Here is a 27181-nt window from a genome sequence, read left to right on the forward strand (position 1 = left end):
GCAGATATCTCAGCTTGGATGTCAGTCCACCACCTCAAGCTCAACCTAGACAAGAAGGAGCTGTTCTTCCTCCAAAGAACCTTGGCGTGACCCTGGACAACACCCAGTCATTCTCTGCAAATATCAAAGCAGTGACTCGCTCCTGCAGGTTCATTCTCTACAACAACCGTGGGTTGTTGGGTCTTTAACCATGTTTGCCAGTGACAGTCTATTCCTATTCAAATATTTTTGTTAAAACAAAACATTCAGGAATAGACCCATGTAATTCCAGTTAATATTGCGAGGGTTGTTTAGTTTGTGCAATGTGCTGTCTGTGTCAGTATAATGTGGATCCTCATGATTGTATTTTCCATCCTTTATAGACCACATAATAGAACACTTCAAAATGGTAGGCTAACCACTGACTCTCAGCCCCTCGCTCTGTCTCTCGACTTAAAGACTAAAGTTAAGGCCTCAACATCTTTCTGAATTTATCTGAACTAAGATTTATTTAAATGTCTTTGCTGTCCATTTCGTGCTGAACGAATAGGCCTACCTTGTCAGAGCTCGTTAGCTTGCACTAGCTTATAACTAGAGCTAAGTGTTAATGACATATGAACAAAAATATTATGAATTTACTGAACATAAATGTAATAAAGTTTGTGTATGGTTCAAAAGTCAAAACTCATGTTGGCATTTGTTATTATAGAAGGAGAATGTGGTTCTTATCGACTTACACAAATCCACAAGGAATCGGTAGAAACCATATTTATTTAAGCAAGTCCGCTATATCAGCTTTGGGTTTTAAAAAGGCAAGTAAATGAGGCTGAATGAACTGTTTCGCTGCCAGACGAGGCCCCACTGATAGCCAGGTGTAGTGGTGGTAAGGTTTCACTCCATGGTGCTGAAAGGAAAGCTCCACTGTTGGGACAAGCTTTACGTAGGCCCTAACAGTTTGTGGGCACCGTTTTTCACCACTTTCGTGAATGTAATGTATTGTTTAGTGTTGTGTAGTGGCGTCGCTAGTATGCATCTAAAAATATTGGTTGAATTTGACCCACCAAGATTTACATGCTAAAATTGCCACTGCCTGGGAAGAAGGCAGTCGATTACCAGCATCCCTTGCAGACAACACAACAGCTCATTCAAATGTCACACCTTAAAAGGGCTCAGTGGTTTCCCAGACCCAGATTAAGCGCTTTCAAATGGAGATGATCTACTGAAAGTGTCCAGGAGTGCAAGAGTAGCCTTATTAATCTGGGTCCCGGAACCCAGCCCATAAGGGACAATTCATAGTTCTACGCCTAATTTTATATTAGGATATCGCCGATATTCTAGATTATCATGCAGCCTCAAGTGTAACAAAAACAGACATTTTATGCAATTTCCACTATCATCAGGACAAACATTCTGAGTTTGGCAACAGTGGACTCAAATAGTTTGGAAGACACAATATGAAGAACAGAAACAATCCATCAATATAGCCAAAACAATGTTTCCTGTTGGTCTACAATAAGTAGGCTATGGGGGATTTCTGCAGTGGGGATAAAAAAATAACAAAAAACTTGTAATAATAGCCAAACCAAATAGGATCTAAATGTAGTCTCATCATATCCTGAAGCTAGCTGTTTAATATGAGCTATGAGCTTTCTTTCTCTTAGAAATCAGAGTAAACTATTTCTTCTACATTATTGTGATTTGTCGTGGTCTTTGCCTCATAGGGAAGGTAAAAGCAACATTGTGAGCAAGTTCACTGACCCGTGTTGATTCACAGAGAGAACACAGTAAGGAAGAAGTCATGGGTCTGTTACACTGGTTCTATCACTTTCTCTTCTGCTATCTATGGTCAGGCAGAGGATACAGTAGAGCAGATTCAGGGCAGGCATCCACACTGCTGAACTTTCCAGTGCACTCAATCTGCCAAGTTGGGTCATTCAGGAGAGAACAGAAGTGGTGTAAGCCAGGCAGAGGATACGGAGAGATGCCATCTGTTGTGACAAAAGAGTAAAACAACATCCCAGGCTTCTTGGGTATGTTGGACAGAATATGAATTGTCTTGATGTAGGGCCATATCTTGACTTTATAAACACAGAAGGGTTAGGCTGTGTAAAGTAGATGGCACAGTGAGTGAAACTCAAGGCCAAGAGGTTATCATTCACTCTACAAGCAGAACAAGTCGAACTTATTGGCTCAACGTGGGAATTTCCACAGTGATGTTTTGATGTCTTTGTCGTGCCTACAGTTAGGCTATGTAATGACCTTTGCAAATGGCTTTGGTGGGTGATTTGTACACAAAATGTCAACCATCTGGATGGTCAGGTTTACAAACAATTAAGGTTACAACTAGGGCTGTGGCGGTCATGAAATTGTGACAGACGGTTATTGTCAAGCAAATAACTGCCGGTCTCACGGTAATTGACTGTTAATTGACAAACACATTTAGCATCTCCTGGCTTCCACGCATAGCCTACAAGCCACTGACGCAGACCTTTGGACCATCTACATTTTAAAAAGTCTAATAAATACATTTAATATTTAGTGGATTTAGCCTACACAATCACAATAAATCCATTATTTATTTTAGACAAGTCTAAATAAACATGATATGAAGAAAATGTAGTCCATTTCAAAAGAACAGAATAGCATACTTTGAGTTGTCCTTATGTTAGGCTCTGATCTGGCTATGCCATATGGCTGTGGGCACACTAGTTAATTTAGCAGACAACATTTGCTTAGAATTACGTGGAATTATTTTGTATTATTTTATAGTATGAAGAATATAATTGAACATAGCTTGCTAAAATAGAAAGGATATTTTCTCCAAACAATTTCAAAGTAAGTGCACACATGCGCACAGCCGGTTATTTCAAACATGAACATATGCTTTATTCTATGTTGAGCGGTTAACAAAGAAACTGGTCCTCCTATATGCTTCATTTAGAGGTATATATGCAACTTTAGTTGTGATACAAACATTGGGCTATATGTTTGGATTTTTAATACATTCTAAGGCTGCATGATGGGACTCTAATGATGATTTGAAAAAAGTCGCAAGCTGCACACACTTCAGTCTCATTCACAATTTGACAAGCACTTGATAATATTCTCACCAGGTCTTGAATTTTCCCAGCGGCACCCCCTTGTGTAGCCGTAATGCCCCATAAAACAATCCATGCCTTTTGCGGCCAAAGTGGGTGTTGTGCCTGTCGGCTGAATATAATAATTATAATTCCCGGCTGCTGTACACCGAAGCACTTCGCACTCACATGGCTCTCTCAGATGTAGCCAATGCCCGTCACGTGATCGGGTCCTTCTCACAGGCATTTCAGCTAATAAGTAGGCTTCAAGTGAATGAAGACAGACACACTGGGGACGCTACTGCGCATATTGAAAATGTTAGAGCTGTCCACATTTATCCAACTTTTAGTCAGCCAAGATGAGTAGGCTTAACGAACAGCAAAAGCACTGTCCTATATCAATCTACTATCCCCCATAGTAAAAAAGTTGACCTATTCCTTCGGTGCAATAAATAAATATTCCAAACACTCTGGGACCGTTGTGGGATGCAATAGATCCCAAATTAATACAACCACTAGCATAAAAAAAAGTTTAAAAGCAATGAGGCTGATGCAACAGATCAGAACTTTAAGCTTAAAATGTTAAACTATTAGGCTATTTCCGGGTTGGCGCCCCCCCTTGGGTTGTGCCGTGGCGGAGATCTTTGTGGGCTATACTCGGCCTTGTCTCACGATGGTAAGTTGGTGGTTGAAGATATCCCTCTAGTGGTGTAGGGGCTGTGCTTTGGCAAAGTGGGTGGGGTTATATCCTGCCTGTTTGGCCCTGTTTGGGAGTATCGTCAGACGGGGCCACAGTGTCTGACGACCCCTCCTGTCTCAGCCTCCAGTATTTATGCTGCAGTAGTTTGTGTGTCGGGGGGCTAGGGTCAGTCTGTTGTATCTGGAGAATTTCTCCTGTCTTATCCGGTGTCCTGTGTGAATTTAAGTATGCTCTCTCCAATTCTCTCTCTCTTTTTCTCTCTTGGAGGACCTGAGCCCTAGGACCATGCCTCAGGACTACCTGGCCTGATGACTCCTTGCTGTCCCCAGTCCACCTGGCCGTGCTGCTGCTCCAGTTTCAACTGTTCTGCCTGTGGCTATGGAACCCTGACCTGTTCACCGGTCGTGCTACCTGTCCCAGACCTGCTGTTTTCAACTCTCTAGAGACAGCAGGAGCGGTAGAGATACTCTGAATGATCGGCTATGAAAAGCCAACTGACATTTACTCCTGAGGTGCTGACCTGTTGCACCCTCGACAACCACTGTGATGATTATTATTTGACCCTGCTGGTCATCTATGAACATTTGAACATCTTGGCCATGTTCTGTTATAATATCCACCTGGCACAGCCAGAAGAGGACTGGCCCCCCCTCACAGCCTGGTTCCTCTCTAGGTTTCTTCCTAGGTTCTGGCCTTTCTAGGGAGTTTTTCCTAGCCACCGTGCTTCTACACCTGCATTGCTTGCTGTTTTGGGTTTTAGGCTGGGTTTCTGTACAGCACTTTGTGACATCAGCTGATGTAAGGGCTTTATAAATAAATTTGATTTGATTCTTCACATTATAAGTGCAGCAATACACACAGGGCAGTAGGCTATAAGTGCAAATGTTCCAAAATGCAATCAATTAGTGGGAAAACACTTCTCGAAAGTGACGCTAAATGTGATTATGCATGTAATGCTTTATAATAAAGGTGAATTTTTAATGGTGGAAATTATCTTCCCCAAACTTGAAACTCATGCATAGTATGCCAGTTAGGTACCGGTTATTAAGCAAATTAATGTGCTTTCATTTTAAGAAGTTATTTGGCCACTTTGGTTGTGACACAAACCTAATCAAAACATATAGGCCTATGGGCTAGGCTACATGAGGTGTGCGCCTACGATTTCAAAAAGTCACAAAAAAAGGCATGTGCTGTTCCTTGACTTACTGCACAAGCTGGGTATCATTCAAGGGATAGGCTAATATTGTCACCCATCAGACTCTAGATGTAATGTAATCTACTCTAGATGTAAGGTTCTTTACATACAGTGCACAAAATAATATGTGTGAAATTAGTTTTGATTTAGAATGGACCATGATCATGCACCTGTCGAGGTATAGGGGTATTGTTGGAAAAAATACATGTATTTAAACAGTGAAAGGAGGACGGTTTTAATGTGGTTAATTTTCATGCCAGCCAGGTAGGCTTTACTCCTGTTGTAAAGACAAGCAATGTGCTTAATATTAGGAAAGTTGATAGATAAATAAATATAGTAGGACTAGCCTATAGAAAGCAGATGGGATCCTCCTCTTTTTAATAGATGCCATCAAAACTGTTTTCTCACGCAATTGCGTAGCCTATAGAAAGGTTTCACAAAATGAGCTCATGGGCACTAATGAACTGTTTGATTAGATTTCAGTACATTTGCATTTACGTCAGAGTGATTAGAGGGACAATAGAGTGCTGAGTACCAGGCAGTTAGAAAGTTTGGTAGGCTACTAATGATCAGCAGCATCAGAGCTTGGAGAAGCCTAATTACGTGACTAAACAGTCATGTGGAATTTGAATGCCGTCATGACCGCTGGTGTGGAGGTAATACGGTAAGCTGTAACAGCCCTAGTTACAACTGGTAACTTCAGGTCAGAAGCAAACCGTACTAGTGCAGAAAAATTCTACACTACAGATAATCATTTTGATGACAGCTGCCAAAGGCACATTGGACAACGCAACGTGTAAGAGCAAGAGAAGAAAAATATATGTATTATGATCTGGCAAAACCACAACCACCAATAAAAAAGGCAGCGAGATTCACTTATGCACAAGTCTTTATAAACCACAAACTCTCACTCCACTAACCATGAGGACGGTCTTGGCGGAGGAGTGTGAGTGGCGGAGGCTGTGGAAGGCCAGCAGGCCCAGCAGGCTGTAGAAGGCCAGGGTGGCCAGGTTCCTCAGGTCTAGAGGGCTTTCCACCAGAGGAATGGTCCCCATGGTCCAATCACAGCAGAGCTCCGAGGGGTTCAGAAGGAGCCAGGCATTCAATGGCAGCAGGTAGTTGAAGGTCAGCTGCCGGGCCGGAGTCGGGCTGACAGCCGCGGGGTTGTCAAACCTGGAGAAGAGAGGGGAGATGGAGGGGTAATGATGTTAGGGACCATATAGGATGGAATCACAAGCTAGAATATAAAATAAATAATATCTGCTTGCCTAAATGTCCATGTTCTACTTCTGGTCCTTGTTAAAGGTAACAATCCTTAGTGGAAGTGCCTACTATTAGGCACATTATTCGTCAATTGTGGGAATTTGTGGGAATAAAAAATGTAGTACAACCGAGGCCAAAGGGTTATACATGCTAATGGCTGCTAATCTGGTTTTGTCCTGTAAGTGGCACTTTGTGCTCGTGTCAAGGAATGGGACCCAGCTTCTTAAGGGCCCTAGGATCCATGTGTACAGGTGTGGTCTGCCAGCCAAAAGGATGACAACCCTACATGGGATGGGGGGAGGTTTTTGTGGGAGGGAAATTGGAGGACAACTTAGAGCCAGCTGGAGCTACAGTATGCTTAGCAGGGCATCTATCAAGGTACAGCTACGTGGATAATGGAAAGGTGTTGATTCTGGTGGTACTGGTAGATATGAATAAGTATCTCAAATTAGTGGCAAGGATAGTGGTAAGTACACTACATGACCAAAAGTATGTGGACACCTGTTTGTCGAACATCTCATTCCAAAATCATGGGCATTAATACAGAGTTGGCCCCCCCTTTGCTGCTATAACAGCATCCGCTTTTCTGGGAAGGCTTTCCACTAGATGTTGGAACATTGCTTCCATTCAGCCACAAGAGCATTAGTGAGTTTGGGCACTGATGTGGGGCAATTAAGCCTGGCTCGCAGTCCGAGTTTCAATTTATCCCAAAGGCGTTCAATGGGGTTGAGGTCAGGGCTCTGTACAGGCCAGTCAAGTTCTTACACCCCAATCTAAAACCATTTCTGTATGGACCTTGCTTTGTGCACAGAACTAAGGGGCTTAGCCCGAATCATGAAAAACAGCCCCAAACCATTATTCCTCCTCCATCAAACTTCACAGTTGGCACTGTGCATTCGGGCAGGTAGCGTTCTCCTGGCATCCGCCAAACCCAGATTAGTCCGTTGGACTGTCAGATGGTGAAGCATGATCCATCACTCCAGAGAACACATTTCCACTGCTTCAGAGTCCAATACACACCCTTACACCACTCCAGCCGACTCTTGGCATTGTACATAGTGATCTTAGGATTGTGTGCGGCTGCCCCTGTTCTAGTGCTGACGTTGCTTCCAGGGGCAGTTTGGAACTCGGTAGGGAGTGTTGGAACCGAGGACAGACGATTTTTACACGCTACGCGCTTCAGCATATGGCGGTCCCGTTCTGTGAGTTTATGTGGCCTAACACTTCGCGGCTGAGCCGTTGTTGCTCCTAGACAGTTCCACTTCCCAATAACAGCAGTTACAATTGACCGGGGCAGCTCAGCAGGGCAGAAATTTGACGAACTGACTTGTTGGAAAGGTGGCATCCTATTACGGTGCCATATTGAAAGGCACTGAGCTTTTCAGTAAGGCCATTCTACTGCCAATGTTTGTCTATGAACATTGCATGGCTGTGTGCTCGATTTTATATCTGTCAGCAACGGGTATGGCTGAAATAGTCGAATCCACTAATTTGAAGGGGTGTCCCCATACTTTTGTATATATAATGTATCTCAAAATATGACCCATCATGATAATTGGGGAATTGAGTATAGCTAGCGATAATTCCAATGGTTTGGCTGACAATAGGAAAAGAGCAGTTTTTACATGGCTAAAGGAAAAGGATTACCATAGTTATTGTTTACAGGAAACTCATTAAATATATTCTGACAAAATGGCGTGGGAAAAAGAGTGGGATGTTATGATCCTATTAAAAAACAACATAGATCTTGACGTTCAATCAGTTTAAATAGATCCTCAAGAAAGATGGATTGCAATGAATATACTGATGATAAAGAGATATGGCTCCTAAATGTATATGCATTTAATATCGACGATCCAAACTTCTTTGAAAATATTTATAATAATCTAATTAGTCTCCAAGATACAGACAACTATTATAATTGTTGGGGACTACAACACAGTTTTAAGTATGTCAATGAACAGTAAAGGCAATCATACTACCAACTATCACCCTCTGGCGCTCAGAGATTCTGAATATTATGGACACGTTGGAATAGACTGATATTTGGAGGCTTAAAAACCCAGATCTCGTAAAATATAATTGGAGGAGACTTAATCAAGCTAGTCGGATTGATTATTTTCTCATATCATTTCTATGGTGGCAAAAGTGAAAAAAAGTATTGATTGAGGATCGAATGCAAATAAGATCATCAACTTATACCCCTCCATATAACTATGACAGACTTTCAACGAGGAAGGGGCATTAGAAATTTAACTAAGGTTTATTGACTGACAGTACTTCCTTGGCAAAAACTAAAGAATTCATATAACTTTTTCTTGCACAATACAGGTTCAGCAGACCCACTTATCACATGGTATGCCTTTAAATGTGCCTTTAGAGGCAATTCAATTACATTTCCATAGCAAAAACGGTATCGGTCAATGTAGACAAGACCACCAAAATAGAAAATCTAACATTACAAAAAGCAAAACAATAGGACTTTGAGGAAAGATAGGGTTTCACTCTTCTAAAACCAGCAAATTAGATGAAGTTTTTCCTAAACCTTTAATATAGAAACGCAACCTTTAATAACCTAACGCAACCAAAAATAACCTGCACCACGCAACAATTTCAACGACTTTACTGAGTTACAGTTCATATAAGGAAATCAGTCAATTTAAATAAATAAATAGGTCCCTAATCTATGGATTTCACGACTGGGGAGGGGCGTGCTGACTGCAGGAATGTCCACCAGAGCTGTTGCCAGAGAATTTTATGTTAATTTCTCTACCCTAAGCCACCTCCCTTGTTTTTGAGAATTTAGCAACATGTCCAACCGGCCTAACAACCGCAGACCATGTGTAATCATGCCAGCCCAGGACCATCCAACTTCTTCACCTGTGGGATCATCTGACAGCTGATAAAACTGAGGCGTATTTCTGTCTGTAATGAAGCCCTTTTGGGGGGGGGAAACTCATTGTGATTGGCTGGGCCTGGCTCCCCAGTGGGTGGGCCTGTGTAACAGTATACCTTCCGTCCCTCTCCTCGCACCAACCTGGGCTCGAACCAGGGACCCTCTGCACACAACAACTGACACCCACGAAGCATCGTTACCCATCGCGCCACAAAAGCCGCGGCCCTTGCAGAGCAAGGGGAACAACTACTTCAGGTCTCGGAGCGAATGACGTCACCCGATAGAAACGCTATTAGCGAGCACCACCGCTAACTAACTAGCCATTTCACATCGGTTACACCTGGCTCCCAAGTGGGTGTGCCTATGCCCTTCCAGGACTAGCCATGGCTGTCAATTACATGCTCCCTCAAAAGTTGAGACATCTGTGGCATTGTGTTGTGTGACAAAACTGCACATTTTAGAGTGGCCTTTTATTGTCCCCAACAAAATTGTCCCCGGCACCTGTGTAATGATCATGCTGCTTAATCAGCTTCTTAATATGCCACACCTGTCAGGTGGATGGATTATCTTGGCAAAGAAGAAATGCTCACTCACAATGTAAACAAATTTGCCACACCTGTCAGGTGGATGGATTATCTTGGCAAAGAAGAAATGCTCACTCACAATGTAAACAAATTTGTGTACAAAATTGGAGAGAATTAAGCTTTGGAACATTTCTGGGATCTTTTATTTCAGCTTATGAAATATGGGACCGACACTTTACATGTTGCATTTATATTGTTGTTCAGTATAGTTCCAAACGATGGACAAATCCTTATCTCACCAAAGGATATTTTAAACAAATGTTCTCGTCAAGTTGACCTTGGTCAGTCAATAGTCTGCTCTTCCCTCTGTATCTGGCTCGACTGTTAACCCGTCAACTTCTAGTGAATCGTTCTTTTTATTTAAACAATTTACTACCTGTGATGTGCTAGATGCCTTGCTCAAGATTGATGTAAAACAATTCCACTGGGGCTGATATGTTTCATGCATTTGTGAGCAGGTCTCTGCCCCAGATTGCTGAATCATTAACACTTTTTTTTTTTTTACCTGACATGTATATCTGGTACTATGCCCAAGGTTCTGAAGGCGGCCCCTTCACAAAAGGTGGTGACCCTTGTGACTTAAATAATTGTGACTTAAATAATTTCTAAACTTTCTTGCCTAGCTAAAATATTAGAATCCATGATTCATTCTCAGCTAAGATCTTTATCTTTGAAATATGTTATAAATGTACATCAGTCAGTTTTAGACCAGGTCATAGCACCATCTCTGCTGCATCCCTAGTTATAAACAATGTGGTTAACTGTATGGATAAAAGCCAACATTGTGCTGCCCTCTTCATTGACCTGTCAAAAGGCATGCGATACTGTTGACTACTAATTCAGAGGCTTTCCTCAATTGGCCTAGACCAGGCTAAATTGTAACTGGTGTAAAAGTACTTGACAGATAGAACTGTGTATCTACTGATGGTGTTACTACTGACCCCCTGCAGGGGTCAATAGTGGGCCCTACTTACGATTTACATGACCAATATTGACTTGTCTGTAAAAATGTTTTATCTGCACTTGTATGCCGATGATACTGTTGCTATTACCCCCACAGTTGACCAGGCTCTATCTGAACTACAGTCTGCATTCATCGTATTACAGAAAAACTTTGACCTGAAATTAATATTGAATTCAGGTAAAACTAAGTATGTTGTTCTCTAGAGCACATACAAATAACTGACGATTTCAACATACAGTTGAAGTCGGAAGTTTACATACACTTAGGTTGGAGTCAATAAAACTCATTTTTCAACCACTCCACAAATTTCTTGTTAACAAACTATAGTTTTGGCAAGTCGGTTTGGACATCTACTTTGCGCATGATATGTACTTTTTCCAACAATTGTTTACAGACAGATTATTTCACTTATAATTCACTGTATCACAATTCCAGTGGGTCAGAAGTTTACATACACTAAGTTGACTGTGCCTTTAAACAGCTTGGAAAATTCCAGAAAATGATGTCATGGCTTTAGAAGCTTATGATAGGCTAATTGACATCATTTGAGTCAATTGGAGGTGTGCCTGTGAATGCATTTCAAGGCCTACCTTCAAACTCAGTGCTTCTTTGATTGACATCATGGGAAAATCATAAGAAAATCAGCCAAGACCTCAGAAAGAAAATTGTAGACCTCCACAAGTCTGGTTCATCCTTGGGAGCAATTTCCAAAAGCCTGACGTACCACGTTCTTCTGTAATTTCCAAACGTACCACATTCATCTGTACAAACAATAATACGCAAGTATAAACACCATGGGACCATGCAGCCGTCATACCGCTCAGGAAGGCGACGCGTTCAGTCTCCTAGAGATGAACGTACTTTGGTGCGAAAAGTGAAAATCAATCCCAGAACAACAGCAAAGGACCTTGTGAAGATGCTGGAGGAAATGGGTACCAAAGTATCTATATCCACAGTAAAACAAGTCCTATATTGACATAACCTGAAAGGCCGCTCAGCAAGGAAGAAGCCACTGCTCCAAAACCGCAATAAAAAAGCCAGACTACGGTTTGCAACTGCACATGGGGACAAAGATTGTACTTTTTGGAGAAATGTCTTCTGGTCTGATGAAACAAAAATAGAACCGTTTGGCCATAATGACCATCGTTATGTGTGGAGGAAAAAGGGGGAGGCTTGCAAACCGAAGAACACCATCCCAACCATGAAGCACGGGGGTGGCAGCATCATGTTGTGGGGGTGCTTTCCTACACGAGGGACTGGGGCACTTCACAAAATAGATGGCATCATGAGGCAGGAAAATGATGTGGATATATTGAAGCAACATCTCAAGACATCAGTCAGGAAGTTAAAACTTGGTTGCAAATGAGCTTCCAAATGGACATTGGAAGTATGCTTGGGGTCAAAGTTGTGGCAAAATGGCTTAAGGACAACAAAGTCAAGGCATTGGAGTGGCCATCACAAAGCCCTGACCTCAATCCTATAGAAAATGTGTGGGCAGAACTGAAAAAACATGTGCGATCAAGGAGGCCTACAAACCTGACTCAGTTACACCAGCTCTGTCAGAAGGAATGGGCCAAAATTCACCCAATGTATTGTGGGAAGCTTGTGGAAGGCAACCCAAAACTTTTGACCCAAGTTAAACAATTTAAAAGGCAATGCTACCAAATACTAATTGAGTGTATGTAAACTTCTGACCCACTGGGAATGTGAAGAAAGAAATAAAAGCTGAAATAAATCATTTTCTCTACTATTATTCTGACATTTCGCATTCTTAAAATAAAGTGGTGATCCTAACCGACCCAAGACAGGGAATTTTTACTAGGATTAAATGTCAGGAATTGTGAAAAACTGAGTTTAAATGTATTTGGCTGAGGTGTATGTAAACTTCCGACTTCAACTGTATGTACTTTGGATGGTGTCCAAATTTGTGTCCCTGCTTACAAATATCTGGGCATCTGGATAGATGAAAATCATTTTTTTTTAAGCATATTGATGAGTTAAGAAGCTGAGAATAAAAATGGTCATCTTGTATAGAAATAGGCCATGCCTCTCACTAAATAGTAGAAAGCTGATTACTCAGTAGAAGTTCCAATCGGTGCTAGACTATGGCAACAATCTATATGAACACAGCTGCCACTTCATTAAAAGCCTTGAGATGCAGTTGATCATAGCGCTCTGTGCTTTATTACAGGCGTTAGTTTTAGTACTCATTATTGCATTATCTACCACTAAGTTGGGAAGCCCTCTGATGTCACATAGGTTGACACATTGCTATGTACAAAAACTCCCGCTGTACCTAACATCAATACTAAACTTTAGACATGAGTTACGACACCTAGTCTCAGGGATGGATATTCCTTTGGTCTCTACTGAGTTAGGTAAGTCAACTTTTAGTTTTCTTGCACCTTATTTGTGGAAAAACCTTCAAAATGTTAAATGTGATGTTGTGGTGCCTCTAGGGAAATTCAGAAAGCTGATTGAGGACCTTATTACTGATGGTGTTTGTTTTTTATGACTGTTTTTCCTCACTGCTTTCATTATGTATTTATATTTTGAGGTGTCTATTTTCTGTAATTTATGTATTTCAGGGCTCATTTGTAAAAGAAACCTTGGTGTCAGTATGTCTCCCTGATAAAATAACGGTTAAATATATTTTTTTTAATTCTCCAACCTCAGATGACGATGAGTTTCGTGATATCCTTCTCCCCCAAAATAATGTTAAACTACCTACGGCACACAAAACATTTTTGTTCAGGCCTAATTACATAGGATAATTAAAGTTGCAAATTGATTCCTTTCAGATGGGGAAAACTCCTGGCATTGACGGCATTCAAATAGATATCAAACTTTTTATGAACCATTTTAAGATCCATTATTATCATGTTTTAATTACTCTTATATAAATGTCAAACTGCCGGACAAACAAAAAGAGGGACGGATCTCTCCAACTGAAGCAGGAGCCAGGGGTGGCAGTACAAAGACCCAGTGTCTTTAAAAAAATTGAATACCCCTCACCCTTCAATGTTGGGATGCTAAAATATTGGCAAAATGTACTGCTTATAGAATTAAAAAAGATTGTACCTGATATTTTTCATCCCGATCAGACGGGATTCTTAAAAGGAAGATATATTGGAGACAGACAACTATAAGAAATAATTGAAAACTATGAAAATGCAGGGAAACCAGGTATAATCTTTATAGCAGATTTTGAGAAAGCTTTCGAGACAGTACATCTAGAATCTGTTCATAAGTGCCTGGTTTTATTTATTTTTTTACATTGGAGAATCTCTCATAATATGGTTAAAAGTCATGTACAACAATACTTTGTCAAATAAAAAAAACATTACTTCTCTGAGAACTTTGAATTGTCATTCTTCTCTGCAGATACTCTCAAACTGTCAGGTTGGATGGGGAGCGTCGCTGCACAGCTATTTTCAGGTCTCTCCAGAGATGTTCGATCGGGTTCAAGTCCGGGCTATGGCTGGGCCACTCGAGGACATTTAGGAGACTTGTCCCGAAGCCACTCCTGCAATGTCTTGGCTGTGTGCTTAGGGTCGTTGTCCTGTCGGAAGGTGAACCTTCACCCTATATCTCTTTGTACTTTGCTCCGTTCATTTTTCCCTCGATCCTGACTAGTCTCCCAGTCCGTGCCGTTGAAAAACATCCCCACATGATGCTGCCACCAACATGCTTCACTGTAGGGATGGTGCAAGGCTTCCTCCAGACGTGACGTAATCTTGGTTTCATCAGACCAGGGAATCTTGTTTCTCATGTTCAGAGTCCTTTAGGTGCCTTTTGGGAAAATTCCAAGCGGGCTGTCATGTTCCTATTACTGAGGAGTGGCTTCCACTGGCCATTCCACCATAAAGGCTACTGTTCTTGGGAACCTTCAATGCCGCAGAAATGTTTTGGTACCCTTCCCCAGATCTGTGCCTCAACATAATGCTGTCTCGGAGCTCTACGAACAATTCCTTCGACCTCATGGCTTGGTTTTTGCTCTGACATGCACTTTCAACTGTGGGACCTTATAGACAGGTGTGTGCCTTTCCAAATCATGTCCAATCAATTGAATTTACCACAGGTGGACTAATGTTGTAGAAACACCTCAAGGATGATCAATGGAAACAGGATGCACCTGAGCTCAATTTCGATTCTCATAGCAAAGGGTCTGAATACTTATGTAAATAAAATAGTTTCTAAAAACCTGTTTCCACTTTGTCATTATGGGGTTGTGTGTGTAGATTGAGGAGTATTTTTATTTATTTAATCCATTTCAGAATAAGGTTGTAACGTAACAAAATGTGGAAGGGAAGAGATCTGAGTACTTTGCGAATGCACTGTATATCAATGATCACACCAAGAGTCTAATTAAATCTGTCTTTTCACAGCTGCAATGAACCGTGTGTGATTCGGGCAGACACACACACACCACACAGCTAGTGGGTAGGGTTAAGCTGCATTTATATTGGTATGACCTGGGCCAATTAAGTACCATCGCTTCTCTGTGAATTAGAGTTTGGAGCAGTCTACCCGTAAGTCAAATGCATTTTTGTCCAATTCCCCGAATCTGAATTCCTTGTCGCACCGACATGCTATTATGGTACATTTGCTTGCGCCATGGGGGACCGTTGACGACACCGCTGAAAACAAGCTTGGGTAAAGAGAGCAGCCCGTGAGGAGGACAGGGAAGGGGAGGAGGAGAAGTAGGAGGAGGAGAGGAGGAGGCAGTGCCAGGAAGGGAGTGCCAGGACAGTGAACGTATCAGTGAATTCACTTGGCTGTCTGGTTAAACAATAATCAGGTCTACAGAGCTACCAGCAATAAACATAAACGGCTCCAGTTCCAACAAAAACAAGCCTATTCAGTAGAATAATAGAATTCCTTGGAGTACTGATTTTTTAATGACTACTGTCTATAATAGAAACCGGTTGGTTCGAGCCCTGAATGCCATTTGGCAAAAAAATAAAAATACTTACATTGGTAACCAGTTTATAATAGCAACAAGGCACCTCGGGGGTTTGTGATATATGGCCAATACAGAGTAAAGGGTCTGAATACTTATGTAAAGGTAATTTAAGATTTTTTTTAATTATACATTTGCAAAAAGTTCTAAAAACCTGTTTTCGCCTTGTCATTATGGGGTTTTGTGTTTAGATTGATGAAGATTTTTATGTAATCAATTTTAGAATAAGGTTGTAACGTAACAAAATGTGGAAAAAGGGAATGGGTCTGAATACTTTCCGAATGCACTGTATTTATTCATGGATCTACTGACTCAGGAAAATAATTTTTCAAATCATGTGAGAAAAAAATAATTCATTTGATTTCGAATGGCAAACCAGATAAAGTTAAAAACGGGCATAATTATATAACGAACATGAGTTGAGGGTTAAAACGAATAAAATATGAAGGCATTAAACAGCTCTCTTAACCTCTTAGAGTATGTCCGTGTCCTGTGGAAATCTCATTAGCATAATAAAAAAATCCCCCACTTTAAGCTAGAGATATGTTTTTTGCATTGGCTCCGTCTCAATCCACTGCATCAGCCGATGTCGCACTTCCACATCTGCGGTGAAAGGTGACAGAGCTAGAGCGTTGTTTGTCAGACCATGAGACATCCAGAAAATCGGTCTTCTCACAAAATCATCTGTAGAGTCCAAAAGTACAAACTATTATTACTGTGGAAAGGTAAGATTCGTTTTGAAGGTACCCCGGTGCCAGTTGAAAAACATTTATGGGAGTATATACAGTGGGGGAAAAAAGTATTTGATCCCCTGCTGATTTTGAACGTTTGCCCACTTAGAAAGAAAGGATCAGTCTATAATTTTAATAGTAGGTTTATTTGAACAGTGAGAGACAGAATAACAACAAAAACATCCAGAAAAACACGTCAAAAATGTTATAAAATGATTTGCATTTTAATGAGGGAAATAAGTATTTGACCCCTCTGCAAAACATGACGTAGTACTTGGTGGCAAAACCCTTGTTGGCAATCACAGAGGTCAGACGTTTCTTGTAGTTGGCCACCAGGTTTGCACACATCTCAGGAGGAATTTTGTCCCACTCCTCTTTGCAGATCTTCTCCAAGTCATTAAGGTTTCGAGGCTGACGTTTGGCAACTCGAACCTTCAGCTCCCTCCACAGATTTTCTATGGGATTAAGGTCTGGAGACTGGCTAGGCCACTCCAGGACCTTAATGTGCTTCTTCTTGAGCCACTCCTTTGTTGCCTTGGCCGTGTGTTTTAGGTCATTGTCATGCTGGAATACCCATCCGCGACCCATTTTCAATGCCCAGGCTGAGGGAAGGAGGTTCTCACCCAAGATTTGACGGTACATGGCCCCGTCCATCGTCCCTTTGATGCGGTGAAGTTGTCCTGTCCTAATGTTTCCACCTCCATGTTTGACGGTGGAGATGCTGTTCTTGGGGTCATAGGCAGCATTCCTCCTCCTCCAAACACGGCGAGTTGAGCTGATGTCAAAGAGCTCCATTTTGGTCTCATCTGACCACAACACTTCCACCAGTTGTCCTCTGAGTCATTCAGATGTTCATTGGCAAACTTCAGACGGGCGAATAATCGCACCAAATGTTGTCACCTTCTCACCAAGCTGCTTGGCAATGGTCTTGTAGCCCATTCCAGCCTTGTGTAGGTCTATATACTTATCTAAATACTTATTTCCCTTATTAAAATGCAAATCAATTTATAACATTTCTGACATGCGTTTTTCTGGATATTTTTGTTGTTATTCTGTCTCTCACTGTTCAAATAAACCTACCATTAAAATTATAGACTGATCCTTTCTTTGTCAGTGGGCAAACGTACAAAAATCAGCAGGGGATCAAATACTTTCCCCCCCCACTGTATGGAGAGTGTGCAGTGACAAAAATAAGGTGTTAAATACATTGCAACAAATATTAAATAATGATCATCTTTGTCATATTTTTCAGATATAGGACAGACACTTCAGAACAAACTTCTTTTTGATTTTTTTTGGGGGGGACTGTGTTCCATGTAGTGAGTCTGTTATTCAAATGAGTTTGTATAGGCTAATAGCAGTAAGGTCAAACATTTTTCAACCAAATCATTTTTGTACATATATTTTTTTGATACTCCAAGGGGTCTTAAAATTCAACATCAAATAGCTAAATGATCGTTGGTATGACCATCTTAAAACAATTCCATATGTTATCTTAGTAGAACAATTTAAAACGATGCATGGCTAATATATAAAATGACTAATATATAAAATGACTAATATAAATCGGAAAATGTTTCACTTAAGGTCCAATGGTCTGACAACTATGCTGCAAAAATAGTTGGGAAAAGATTATACCATGGCATCGGGTTTATACACCGATATACAAAACAGTTGACAATACCATGGCATTGGGTTTCTGAACTGATAAACAAAAAACAATTGACACATCAATACATTCTCTTTTCAATTTAAACTATTATATAAAATGTGCTCAATATATGGGACATTGAACAGTCAGTCCTGTGCAGACAGATTATTTTAATTGAATGCGCTGTCAAATGCTGTATCTTTTAGTAATGGGGTCTGATGGGAGAAAAGGGGTGTGAAAAGGCCTGTCGTTTCGCACCAGAGAAGAGAGTAATGCCGTTCCTGCGAAGTCGGTTTGTGACCAAAGTTCATTTCTAGAGAATTATGATGTAACGTGTTTGTTTAGATCACTGTAGTGTGTCTAGACACGTGAAGCGTACACTTTTCGGCATGCCTGATTAAATGTTATCAGTTCTAGGGGGGAATCACCTACCTCACGGTGAGATAAATATTTTTTCTAAGTTGTTTTTGTTGCCACTCCGATATTTCAACACTATTTTAGGCTGATGAAGTTTGCCTTTTTGTTGGATGAGCATGAGTCTTACGCTCATGCTGCAGTGCCACGGACAGATCGGATTTCTATTGGACGGAGTTGTGTACAGGGCGAGACTTGGGATTATGAACAGACAATTATTGGGTGTTTTAGTTACGGGGTTGGGTCATTGTGAAAATGAAGTGTTTATTTGTTGTCTTTGCCTTAACTTGGATACAATATAATTTTGAGTTTTGCACTATACTATTTCTGTTTTGATTATTTTGTTCAAATTTCATACATAAAGGTATACAAAGAAATACAAAGGCTTCAGTTTCTGTATAGTTATTTTCAGTTTTCTATAGTTTGAACCCGTTTGGTTTAGCATTTTATTGCTGTGAATCAGGGTGCATGTTACAATCTCTTTTGGTAACTGTACTTTGGTGGCTCGCTTTTGGAGTCAACACACATTCCTGGACCTAAGTCATAATTGTCTGTGTTCTAATGAACCTACAAACAGTACTGTTAGGAGACATGGGAAATATGGTTACACTGCCTTCTCACACTGTACATAGGATTCAGTCTTTTCAGTCTCTTCACATCACACTGTGCGATGTTAACAAATTAAAATATTGATATCAACCTGGCCAGATTGCATGATTTGCGTCGGTTTTGTTGTCACATTATGCAATTGGCTACGTCAACTGTAGAGGTGTATTTGCACCATTAGCACAAGCCTTCCTCTATGCTTATGCGCGAGTGAAGGGAGTTCAGAAAAACTGAAAGTATGCATCTTACAAATAGTTTTCACATACTTTTGTATATTTAGTGTATAAAATGTGCATGTTTTACCTTGTCAGTTCAGGGATTCGATCTTTATTTTTTTTATTTACCTTTAATTTAACTAGGCAAGTCAGTTAAGAACTAATTTTTATTTTCAATGACGGCCTAGGAACAGTGGGTTAACTGCCTTGTTCAGGGGCTGAACGACAGATTTTTACCTTGTCTGCTCAGGGATTCGATCTTGCAATCTTTCGGTTACTAGTCCAACGCTCTAACCACTCGGATACCTGGCGCCCCTACCTGCCGATCTAGCAACCTTTCGGTTACTGGCCCAACACTCTAACCACTAGGCTACCTGATGCCCCACTAGGCTACCTAAGCTTGCCAACATTGGACACTGGAGCAGTGGAAACGCGTTCTCTGGAGTGACGAATCACGCTTTACCATCTGGCAGTCTGATGGACGGATCTGGGTTTGGTGGATGCCAGTGTATAGTGCCAACTGTAAAGTTTGGTGGAAGAGGAATAATGGTCCGGGGCTGTTTTTCATGGTTCGGGCTAGGCCCCTTAGTTCCAGTGAAGGGAAATATTAACGCTACAGCATACAATGACTTTAATAGACAATTCTGTGCTTCCAACTGTTTGGGGAAGGCCCTTTACTTTTTCAGCATGACAATGCCCCCATGCACAAAGCGAGGTCCATTCAGAAATGGTTTGTCGAGATTGTTGTGTTAGAACTTGACTGGTCTGCACAGAGCCATGACCGCAACTCCATCGAACACCTCTGGGAAAAATTGGAACACCAACTTCGAGCCAGGCTTAATCGCCCAACGTAAGTGCCCGACCTCACTAATGCTCGTGGCTGAATGGAAGCAAGTCCCTGCAGCAATGTTCCAACATCTAGTGGAAAGCCTTCCCAGAAGAGTGGAGGCCGATATAGCAGCAAAGAGGGAACAACTCCATATTGATACCCATGATTTTGGAATGAGATGTTCGACATGCAGGTTTCCACATACTTTTGGTTATGTAGTGTATGTCCGAACTCAATCAAATAGACTTACCAAAAATAACATTGTCGTTAAGGTAGAACGTTTATTTTGATTGCCAATTTTGTGCATGCATCAAAATCCCATCAGGTTGCCTGATTTCAGACGTTTCATGTAAACAAGATTATTAGGGAAATCGTTTTTCTTGCAAAGCATGCAAACACTTAAATCAAACCCTTATATTAATCTGACTATTCACAATAATTATTTAGAGTGCATACTCTGTGCCGGCTGTGTTCCTATTGGTCAGTCACCGGGATCGGCTCATAACGTCAGCCACGTTACAAGATAAAGGCTCAAAATTATACTGAACGAGCCAAGATGTCCGACAATAGTTTACAACCTAAGAATTTGCCCACAATGTGGAACGTTTGTATGATACGGCAAAATCGGCCTATAAAACGGCTAAATTCGTACAGTCTGTGCGGGCCTTTAGGTAAAGTATACATTATTTGGGCAATCTCAATAGAAATGATACAAATAGACTGGTTCAAGACCCTCATAAAGACATCACAGTAAAATAGGATGCTTTGCAAAAGAAAATAGTGTACTGCGAAAGATGGGTTAGTCTGTGGACACCTGAGGGTTGGAATTAAGATATGTGAGCAAAAATATCTGTAAGTAGCAGTAGAAGACTTATTGTTGTCCGTTTCTTTACATACATGAAGGGCACTTTTCGTAATTTGCTGTATGATCGATGAGAATCTCCATATTGCAAATGTACGGTCCCTTACTAGACGTCCGCGATTGTTTTTAAAATTCGGCGCCGGACCGTGGGCCAGATCTTCCGGAAAGTCATCGAACGAAGTCTCTCGGACATTCGGTTTCCGTTTCATAAATTCACATTTCGGTCATTTTTCCTCTGTCCCGGTAAATTCCACCAGATGGCGAATGCAATATTATTGCAAATGTACAAAACATCACCAATCACGACATGGCCATTTATCCTAAACAGAAAAGACTTCGAAGGCGAAACTTGGTGAGCATAGGTTTGGACTAATGGGCTGTTAGCCCAGAAACAAGATGGCGTCGAGGCCTCAACGCTTTTTGAGTAAAAAAAAACAAAAATAGAGCGCTAATTTGACCGCTTCACGTCAAAGTACATGAACCGACGGTGTCAGGAAAAAATGAAGAGAAATCGTACAATGTACAATTGGTGATGGTCAAATAAATTGTGTTTTTTCCCCCCAAAAAGTTACAGATCCAGTTGCAGCGTGTTCAGACGAATCCGTTAAGGCGGGTTTCGGAGCTCTGCGAGGTTTCTGTGATTTTCTGAAATCACACACACTCATTCAACCATCTGTAAATTAGTCAGTGTTAGGGACAGACGTTCCGCTAGCGGAACGCCTCACCACAATCCAATGGTATAGCGTGGCGCAAAAACTTCAATTTCTCAAACATATTACTATTTTACACCATTTTAAAGACAAGACTCTCCTTTATCTAACCACATTGTCCGATTTCAAAAAGGCTTTACAATGAAAGCAAAACATTAGATTATGTCAGGAGAGTACCTCCCAAAAATAATCACACAGCCATTTTCAAAGCAAGCATATATGTCACAAAAACCAAAACCACAGCTAAATGCAGCACTAACCTATGATGATCTTCATCAGATGACACTCTTAGGACATTATGTTATACAATACATGCATGTTTTGTTCAATCAAGTTCATATTTATATCAAAAAACAGCTTTTTACATTAGCATGTGATGTTCAGAACTAGCATACCCACTGCAAACTTCCGGTGAATTTACTAAATTACTCATGATTAACGTTGACAAAAAACAAATTATTTTAAGAATTATAGATACAGAACTCCTTTATGCAATCGCGGTGTCAGATTTTAAAATAGCTTTTCGGTGAAAGCACATTTTGCAATATTCTGAGTACATAGCCCGGCCATCATGGCTAGCTAATTTGACACTCACCAAGTTTGGCCCTAACCAAACTCAGATTTACTATAAGAAAAATTGGATTACCTTTGCTGTTCTTCGTCAGAATGCGCTCCCAGGACTTCTACTTCAACAACAAATGTTGTTTTGGTTCGAAATAATCCATAGTTATATCCAAATAGCTCCGTTTTGTTCATGCGTTCAAGTCACTATCCGAAGGGTGACGCGCCGGCGCATTTCGTGACAAAAAATTTAAAAATATTACATTACCGTACTTCGAAGCATGTCAAACGCTGTTTAAAATAAATGTTTATGCTATTTTTCTCGTAAAATAGCGATAATATTCCAACCAGGCGACGTTGTATTCGTTCAAACACTGAAAGAAAAACATGGAGTCGTCTCATGCACGCGCGCTCCAGTGTCATTGTTCTCAGCAGGACCACTCAAAAACTCCTGCTGTTTTTCGCCCAGAGACTGGAGAGCTCTCATTCCACTTTCTGGCGCCTTCTGAGAGCCAATGAAAGCCTTAGAAAATGTCACGTTACAGCAGAGATGCTGTATTTTTGATAGAGATGCACTAGAAGGAAAACAAATTGTCAGACAGGGCACTTCCTGTATAGAATCTTTTCAGGTTTTGGCCTGCCATATGAGTTCTGTTATACTCACAGACACCATTCAAACAGTTTTAGAAACTTTAGTGTTTTCTATGCAAATCTACTAATTATATGCATATTCTAGTTTCTGGGCAGGAGTAGTAACCAGATTAAATCGGTACGTTTTTTATCCAGCCGTGAAAATACTGCCCCCTATCCCAAACAGGTTAAAGTAAGGACTTAAAACTCTAAATTATGTAACAGCCTACCCCAAGGAGGATGTGTGTTCACTTTCAGCTTCCTGTGTCAACCGGGGGGGTCATTGGGGCTGTTTCGAAGGGTTAAAAAGGTCAGATCTTTTCAAAACTTCATGTGTGTGGTTAGGCAACCCTCATGAACTCTAAATCAGTCATTTCTCCCAAAAGATGTCAAAGCTCTCTCACACACACAGCAAGGATGGAGTGACACAGTGCGGGGCTTAAAGACACACAGAGCCTGCAATGGCATTACCATAATCTCTAGGCTGTGCCGAGTTCAACGAGATGCCCTGCTTGACCGTAACTCGCTCGGTCTGAGTGCAGCGACTGTGAAAAAAAGTAGGCCCAAAAAGAAGCCTGGCCCTAAATTTCAGGTGCTTTTGGGTGACAGAAAAAATTCAACCAAATTCAATCTGAACGCACGAACAAAATGGAGGTATTTGGACATAACTATGGATTATTTCGAACAAAAACAACATTTCTTGTGGAAGTAGCAGTCCTGGGAGTGCATTCTGACGAAGATCAGCAAAGGTAATACAATATTTCTAATACTAATTCTGAGTTTAGGTTGCCCCGAACTTGGCGGGTGTCTGAATAGCTCGCCGTGATGGCGAGCTATGTACTCAGAATATTGAAAATTGTGCTTTCGCTGAAAAGCTATTTTAAAATCTCACACAGCGATTGCATAAAGCAGGTCTGTATCTATAATTCTTAAAATAATTGTTATGTATTTTGTCAACGTTTATGAGTATTTTTGGTGGGAATACATTTTCTGAACATCAAGCTGTTTTTGGATATAAATATGAACTTGATTGAACAAAACATACATGTATTGTATAACAATGTCCTAGGAGTGTCATCTGATGAAGATCATCAAAGGTTAGTGCTTCATTTAGCTGTGTTTTGGGTTTTATTGACATATATGCTTGCTTGGAAAATGGCTGTGTGATTATTTTTGTCTATGTACTCTCCTAACATAATCTAATGTTTTGCTTTCGCTGTAAAAAATTAAATAAAATCGGACAACGTGGTTGGATTCAGGAGAGGTTTATCTTTCAAATGGTGTAAAATAGTCGTATGTTTGAAAAATTGAAATTATTGGATTTTTGAAGTTTTTGTATTTCGCGCCCTGCGATCCCATTGGCTGTTGGCTAGGGGTTCCGCTGGCAGAACGGGGTTCCGCTAGCGGAACGCCTAGATGTAAGAGGTTTTAACCTCTCTGGGTCCCACCTCGACAACAGCCAGGGAATTTGCAGGGCGCCAAATTCAAAACAGAAATCTCATAATTAAAATTCCTCAAACATACAAGTATTTTACACCATTTTAAAAGATAAACTTGTTGTTAATCCAACCACAGTGTCCGATTTCAAAAAGGCTTTACGGCGAAAGCAAACCATGCTATTATCTGAGGACAGCACCCCAGCAAACATACACATGAAATCATAATTCAACCCACCAGGCACAACACAAAAGGTCAGAAATAACATGTAAGGCATGCATTATCTTTGAAGATCTTCTTCTGTTGGCACTCCAATATGTCCAATAAACATCACAAATGGTCCTTTTGTTCGATAAATTCTGTTGTTATATATCCAAAATGTCCATATATTTGGCGCATATGATTCAGAAAATACACCGGTTCCAACTTGCGCAATATGACTACAAAATATCTCATAAAGTACCTGTAATCTTTGTCCTAACATTTCAAACAACTTTCCTAACACAACTTTACGTAATTTTTAACGTAAATAATCTATAAAATTTGAGACGGGATAAACTGCGTTCAATACCGGAGGAAAATAAAGTGGAGCGTGCTTTTCAGGTTACGTGCCTCTATCAAACAATACACTTCCCTCGACCCTCATTCTGAACAGGGCAACTTCTTCATTACACAAAGGAAAAAAACTCAACCAATTTCTAAAGACTGTTGAAATCCAGTGGAAGCGATAGGAACTGCAAGCAACTGCCTTAGAATTCTAGATTCCCAATGAAATCTCATTGAAAAGAGAGGGAACTCAAAAAGAAAAATCCTGGTTGGTTTGTCCTTGGGGTTTCGCCTGCCAAATAAGTTCTGTTATACTCACAGACATCATTCAAACAGTTTTAGAAACTTCAGAGTGTTTTCTATCCAAATCTACCAATTATATGTATATCCTAGCTTCTGGGCCTGAGTAGCAGGCAGTTTAGTTTGGGCATGCTTTTTCTTCCAAAATTCCGAATGCTGCCCCCTATCCTAGTGAAGTTAAACTCAGGATTCTGTAAAAGCCTACCCCAATGAGGATATGTTTTTACTTTTAGCTTCCTGTGGGTTAAAAAAAATCACATCTTTCCAAAACTTCAAACGTGTGATTAGGCAACCCTCATGAACTGTAAATCAGTCATTTATCCCATCAGATTTCCAAGAAAAACTCACACACACACACAGCAAGGATGGAGTGACAGTGTGGGGCATAGAGAGAAACAGAGCCTGCAATGGCATTACCATAATCTCCAAAACCATAATCTACCAAAACATCACCAAATGGACATGATGAAATCAACACAACGAGCGATGGAGAGGAACCAATATCACTGCCTGGCCATCCCAAGTTCATTGGGCCAGTCAATTTTGCATTTCTACAGTATTTTTGAGCATCTCAAATTCGTGATGGTAAATGCCCATTGAAACATATTGCAAATGGACACCCGTGCACCTGGTGATTTGAATGGGTTACCAAGAGCACATTTAAAAAATTGTTTTTAATGCCTTTAGGGGGGTGCAAGGGGTCTACGGTTGGTAGGGAGCACCCCCCACCCGTGCCCATCCAATAGGTGGGCGCCCTTGGTCATTTTGGACGTTTTTCAAAAAAATCATTAAAAACAACATCTTCTCGCTCGTCATACATGACAAATATACCATCTAGGTTAATTTATTTAGACATGGTTCTCTGACTTTTGGGTTTGGAAACCAACTTCCTATGATCGTACATGGCAAATGGACATAACATCCTGATTTGGCACTCAATACTTTCATATTGCATTTGGACATTTCTTAATGCATTTGGCAATGGTTCACTGACTTTTGACTTCCTATGAAATCATATTGCAAATAGACAAAACATATGCCTTATGAACAAGTAAAAAAATATGAAAACAAAATATCAAAAGTATGTGTCACAGTTCTTATACATGTATAATTGACCAAAAAAAATAATTTCCAAAAATGGTCCAGAAAGCACTTTAAGGGGGTGACAATTTTTTTTCACCTTTTCAAGATTTGACCCTTGGGTCTTGACTTGATGTGCATTTGCAATATGAAAATTTACTGTGGAGCGCGCTCGCCATCTTTTGGATTTTTGCTGTGTGACAGTTGGCATTTGCCATATGACATTTGCAATAAGCTTTGAATGATCTTCCATCCATTTGAGTGGTAGTTGGACATCGTTTATATGTTTCGTACGGTGCCAATATGTTCCCATTCATTTTTGTCTATTTCCATTTTTAGCCTTCCCTTACTCCAATCAGGGGAGGGGTGGTAGGTTTGGGAAAAATATATTTAAAAAATAATAGGGGATTACAAATAATGCAAACAATAAGTTTGATAGAACCCACAATCTATCTGTAATATTGAAGCTGATCTCCCCCTTCAAAGGAGCAGGTGAGAGAGAAAGGGTGAGTGGGAAACATGGGAAAGGGTGATGAGAGAAAGTGAAATTGATGAGTGGATATCTGAGTTGGGTTATCAAACTTGGAGAAAGAGGGTGGAGAGAGAAAGAAATAGAAGGTGAACTGAGGGTTTGTAGAATTTTGGTTTGCTTTTTACGCTTTATTTATTCAGGGAAAACCCATTGAGACCAAGGTCTCATTCACAAGGGTGCCCTGATCACAGTAACACAAGAAACAAATAAAATATGAAACAAAACAGTGATCAATGCAATCTAAAATGTATATACAGCACAACATTTAAGAAAAACATTACATTCCTCAGCTATTAGGTCCTTTTGAAAGCATGCACCTTTCAAAAAATGTAGAACTAAGAACAGATATAGCCCTTGGTTCACTCCAGACCCGACTGCCCTCGACCAGCAATGCACTAGCATAAAATAGTCCCCGCGATATGCAACTTTTCAGGGAAGTCAGGAACCAATACACAC

At 40.6% G+C, this 27181-nt stretch overlaps 1 protein-coding gene across 1 annotated transcript in view; it reads right to left on the minus strand.

The window, feature by feature from the left end:
* tmtc3 (transmembrane O-mannosyltransferase targeting cadherins 3) overlaps nucleotides 1-27181 on the minus strand; it is a 127711-nt gene that overhangs the window by 49328 nt on the left and 51202 nt on the right. Inside the window, exon 7 of the mRNA XM_029759207.1 lies at nucleotides 5872-6124. Coding sequence (XP_029615067.1) covers nucleotides 5872-6124 — 253 coding nt within the window. The remainder of the gene's footprint in view (nucleotides 1-5871; nucleotides 6125-27181) is intronic.

This window comes from Salmo trutta, chromosome 7 (genome assembly GCF_901001165.1).
Source record: "Salmo trutta chromosome 7, fSalTru1.1, whole genome shotgun sequence".
Classification (NCBI taxonomy): domain Eukaryota; kingdom Metazoa; phylum Chordata; class Actinopteri; order Salmoniformes; family Salmonidae; genus Salmo; species Salmo trutta.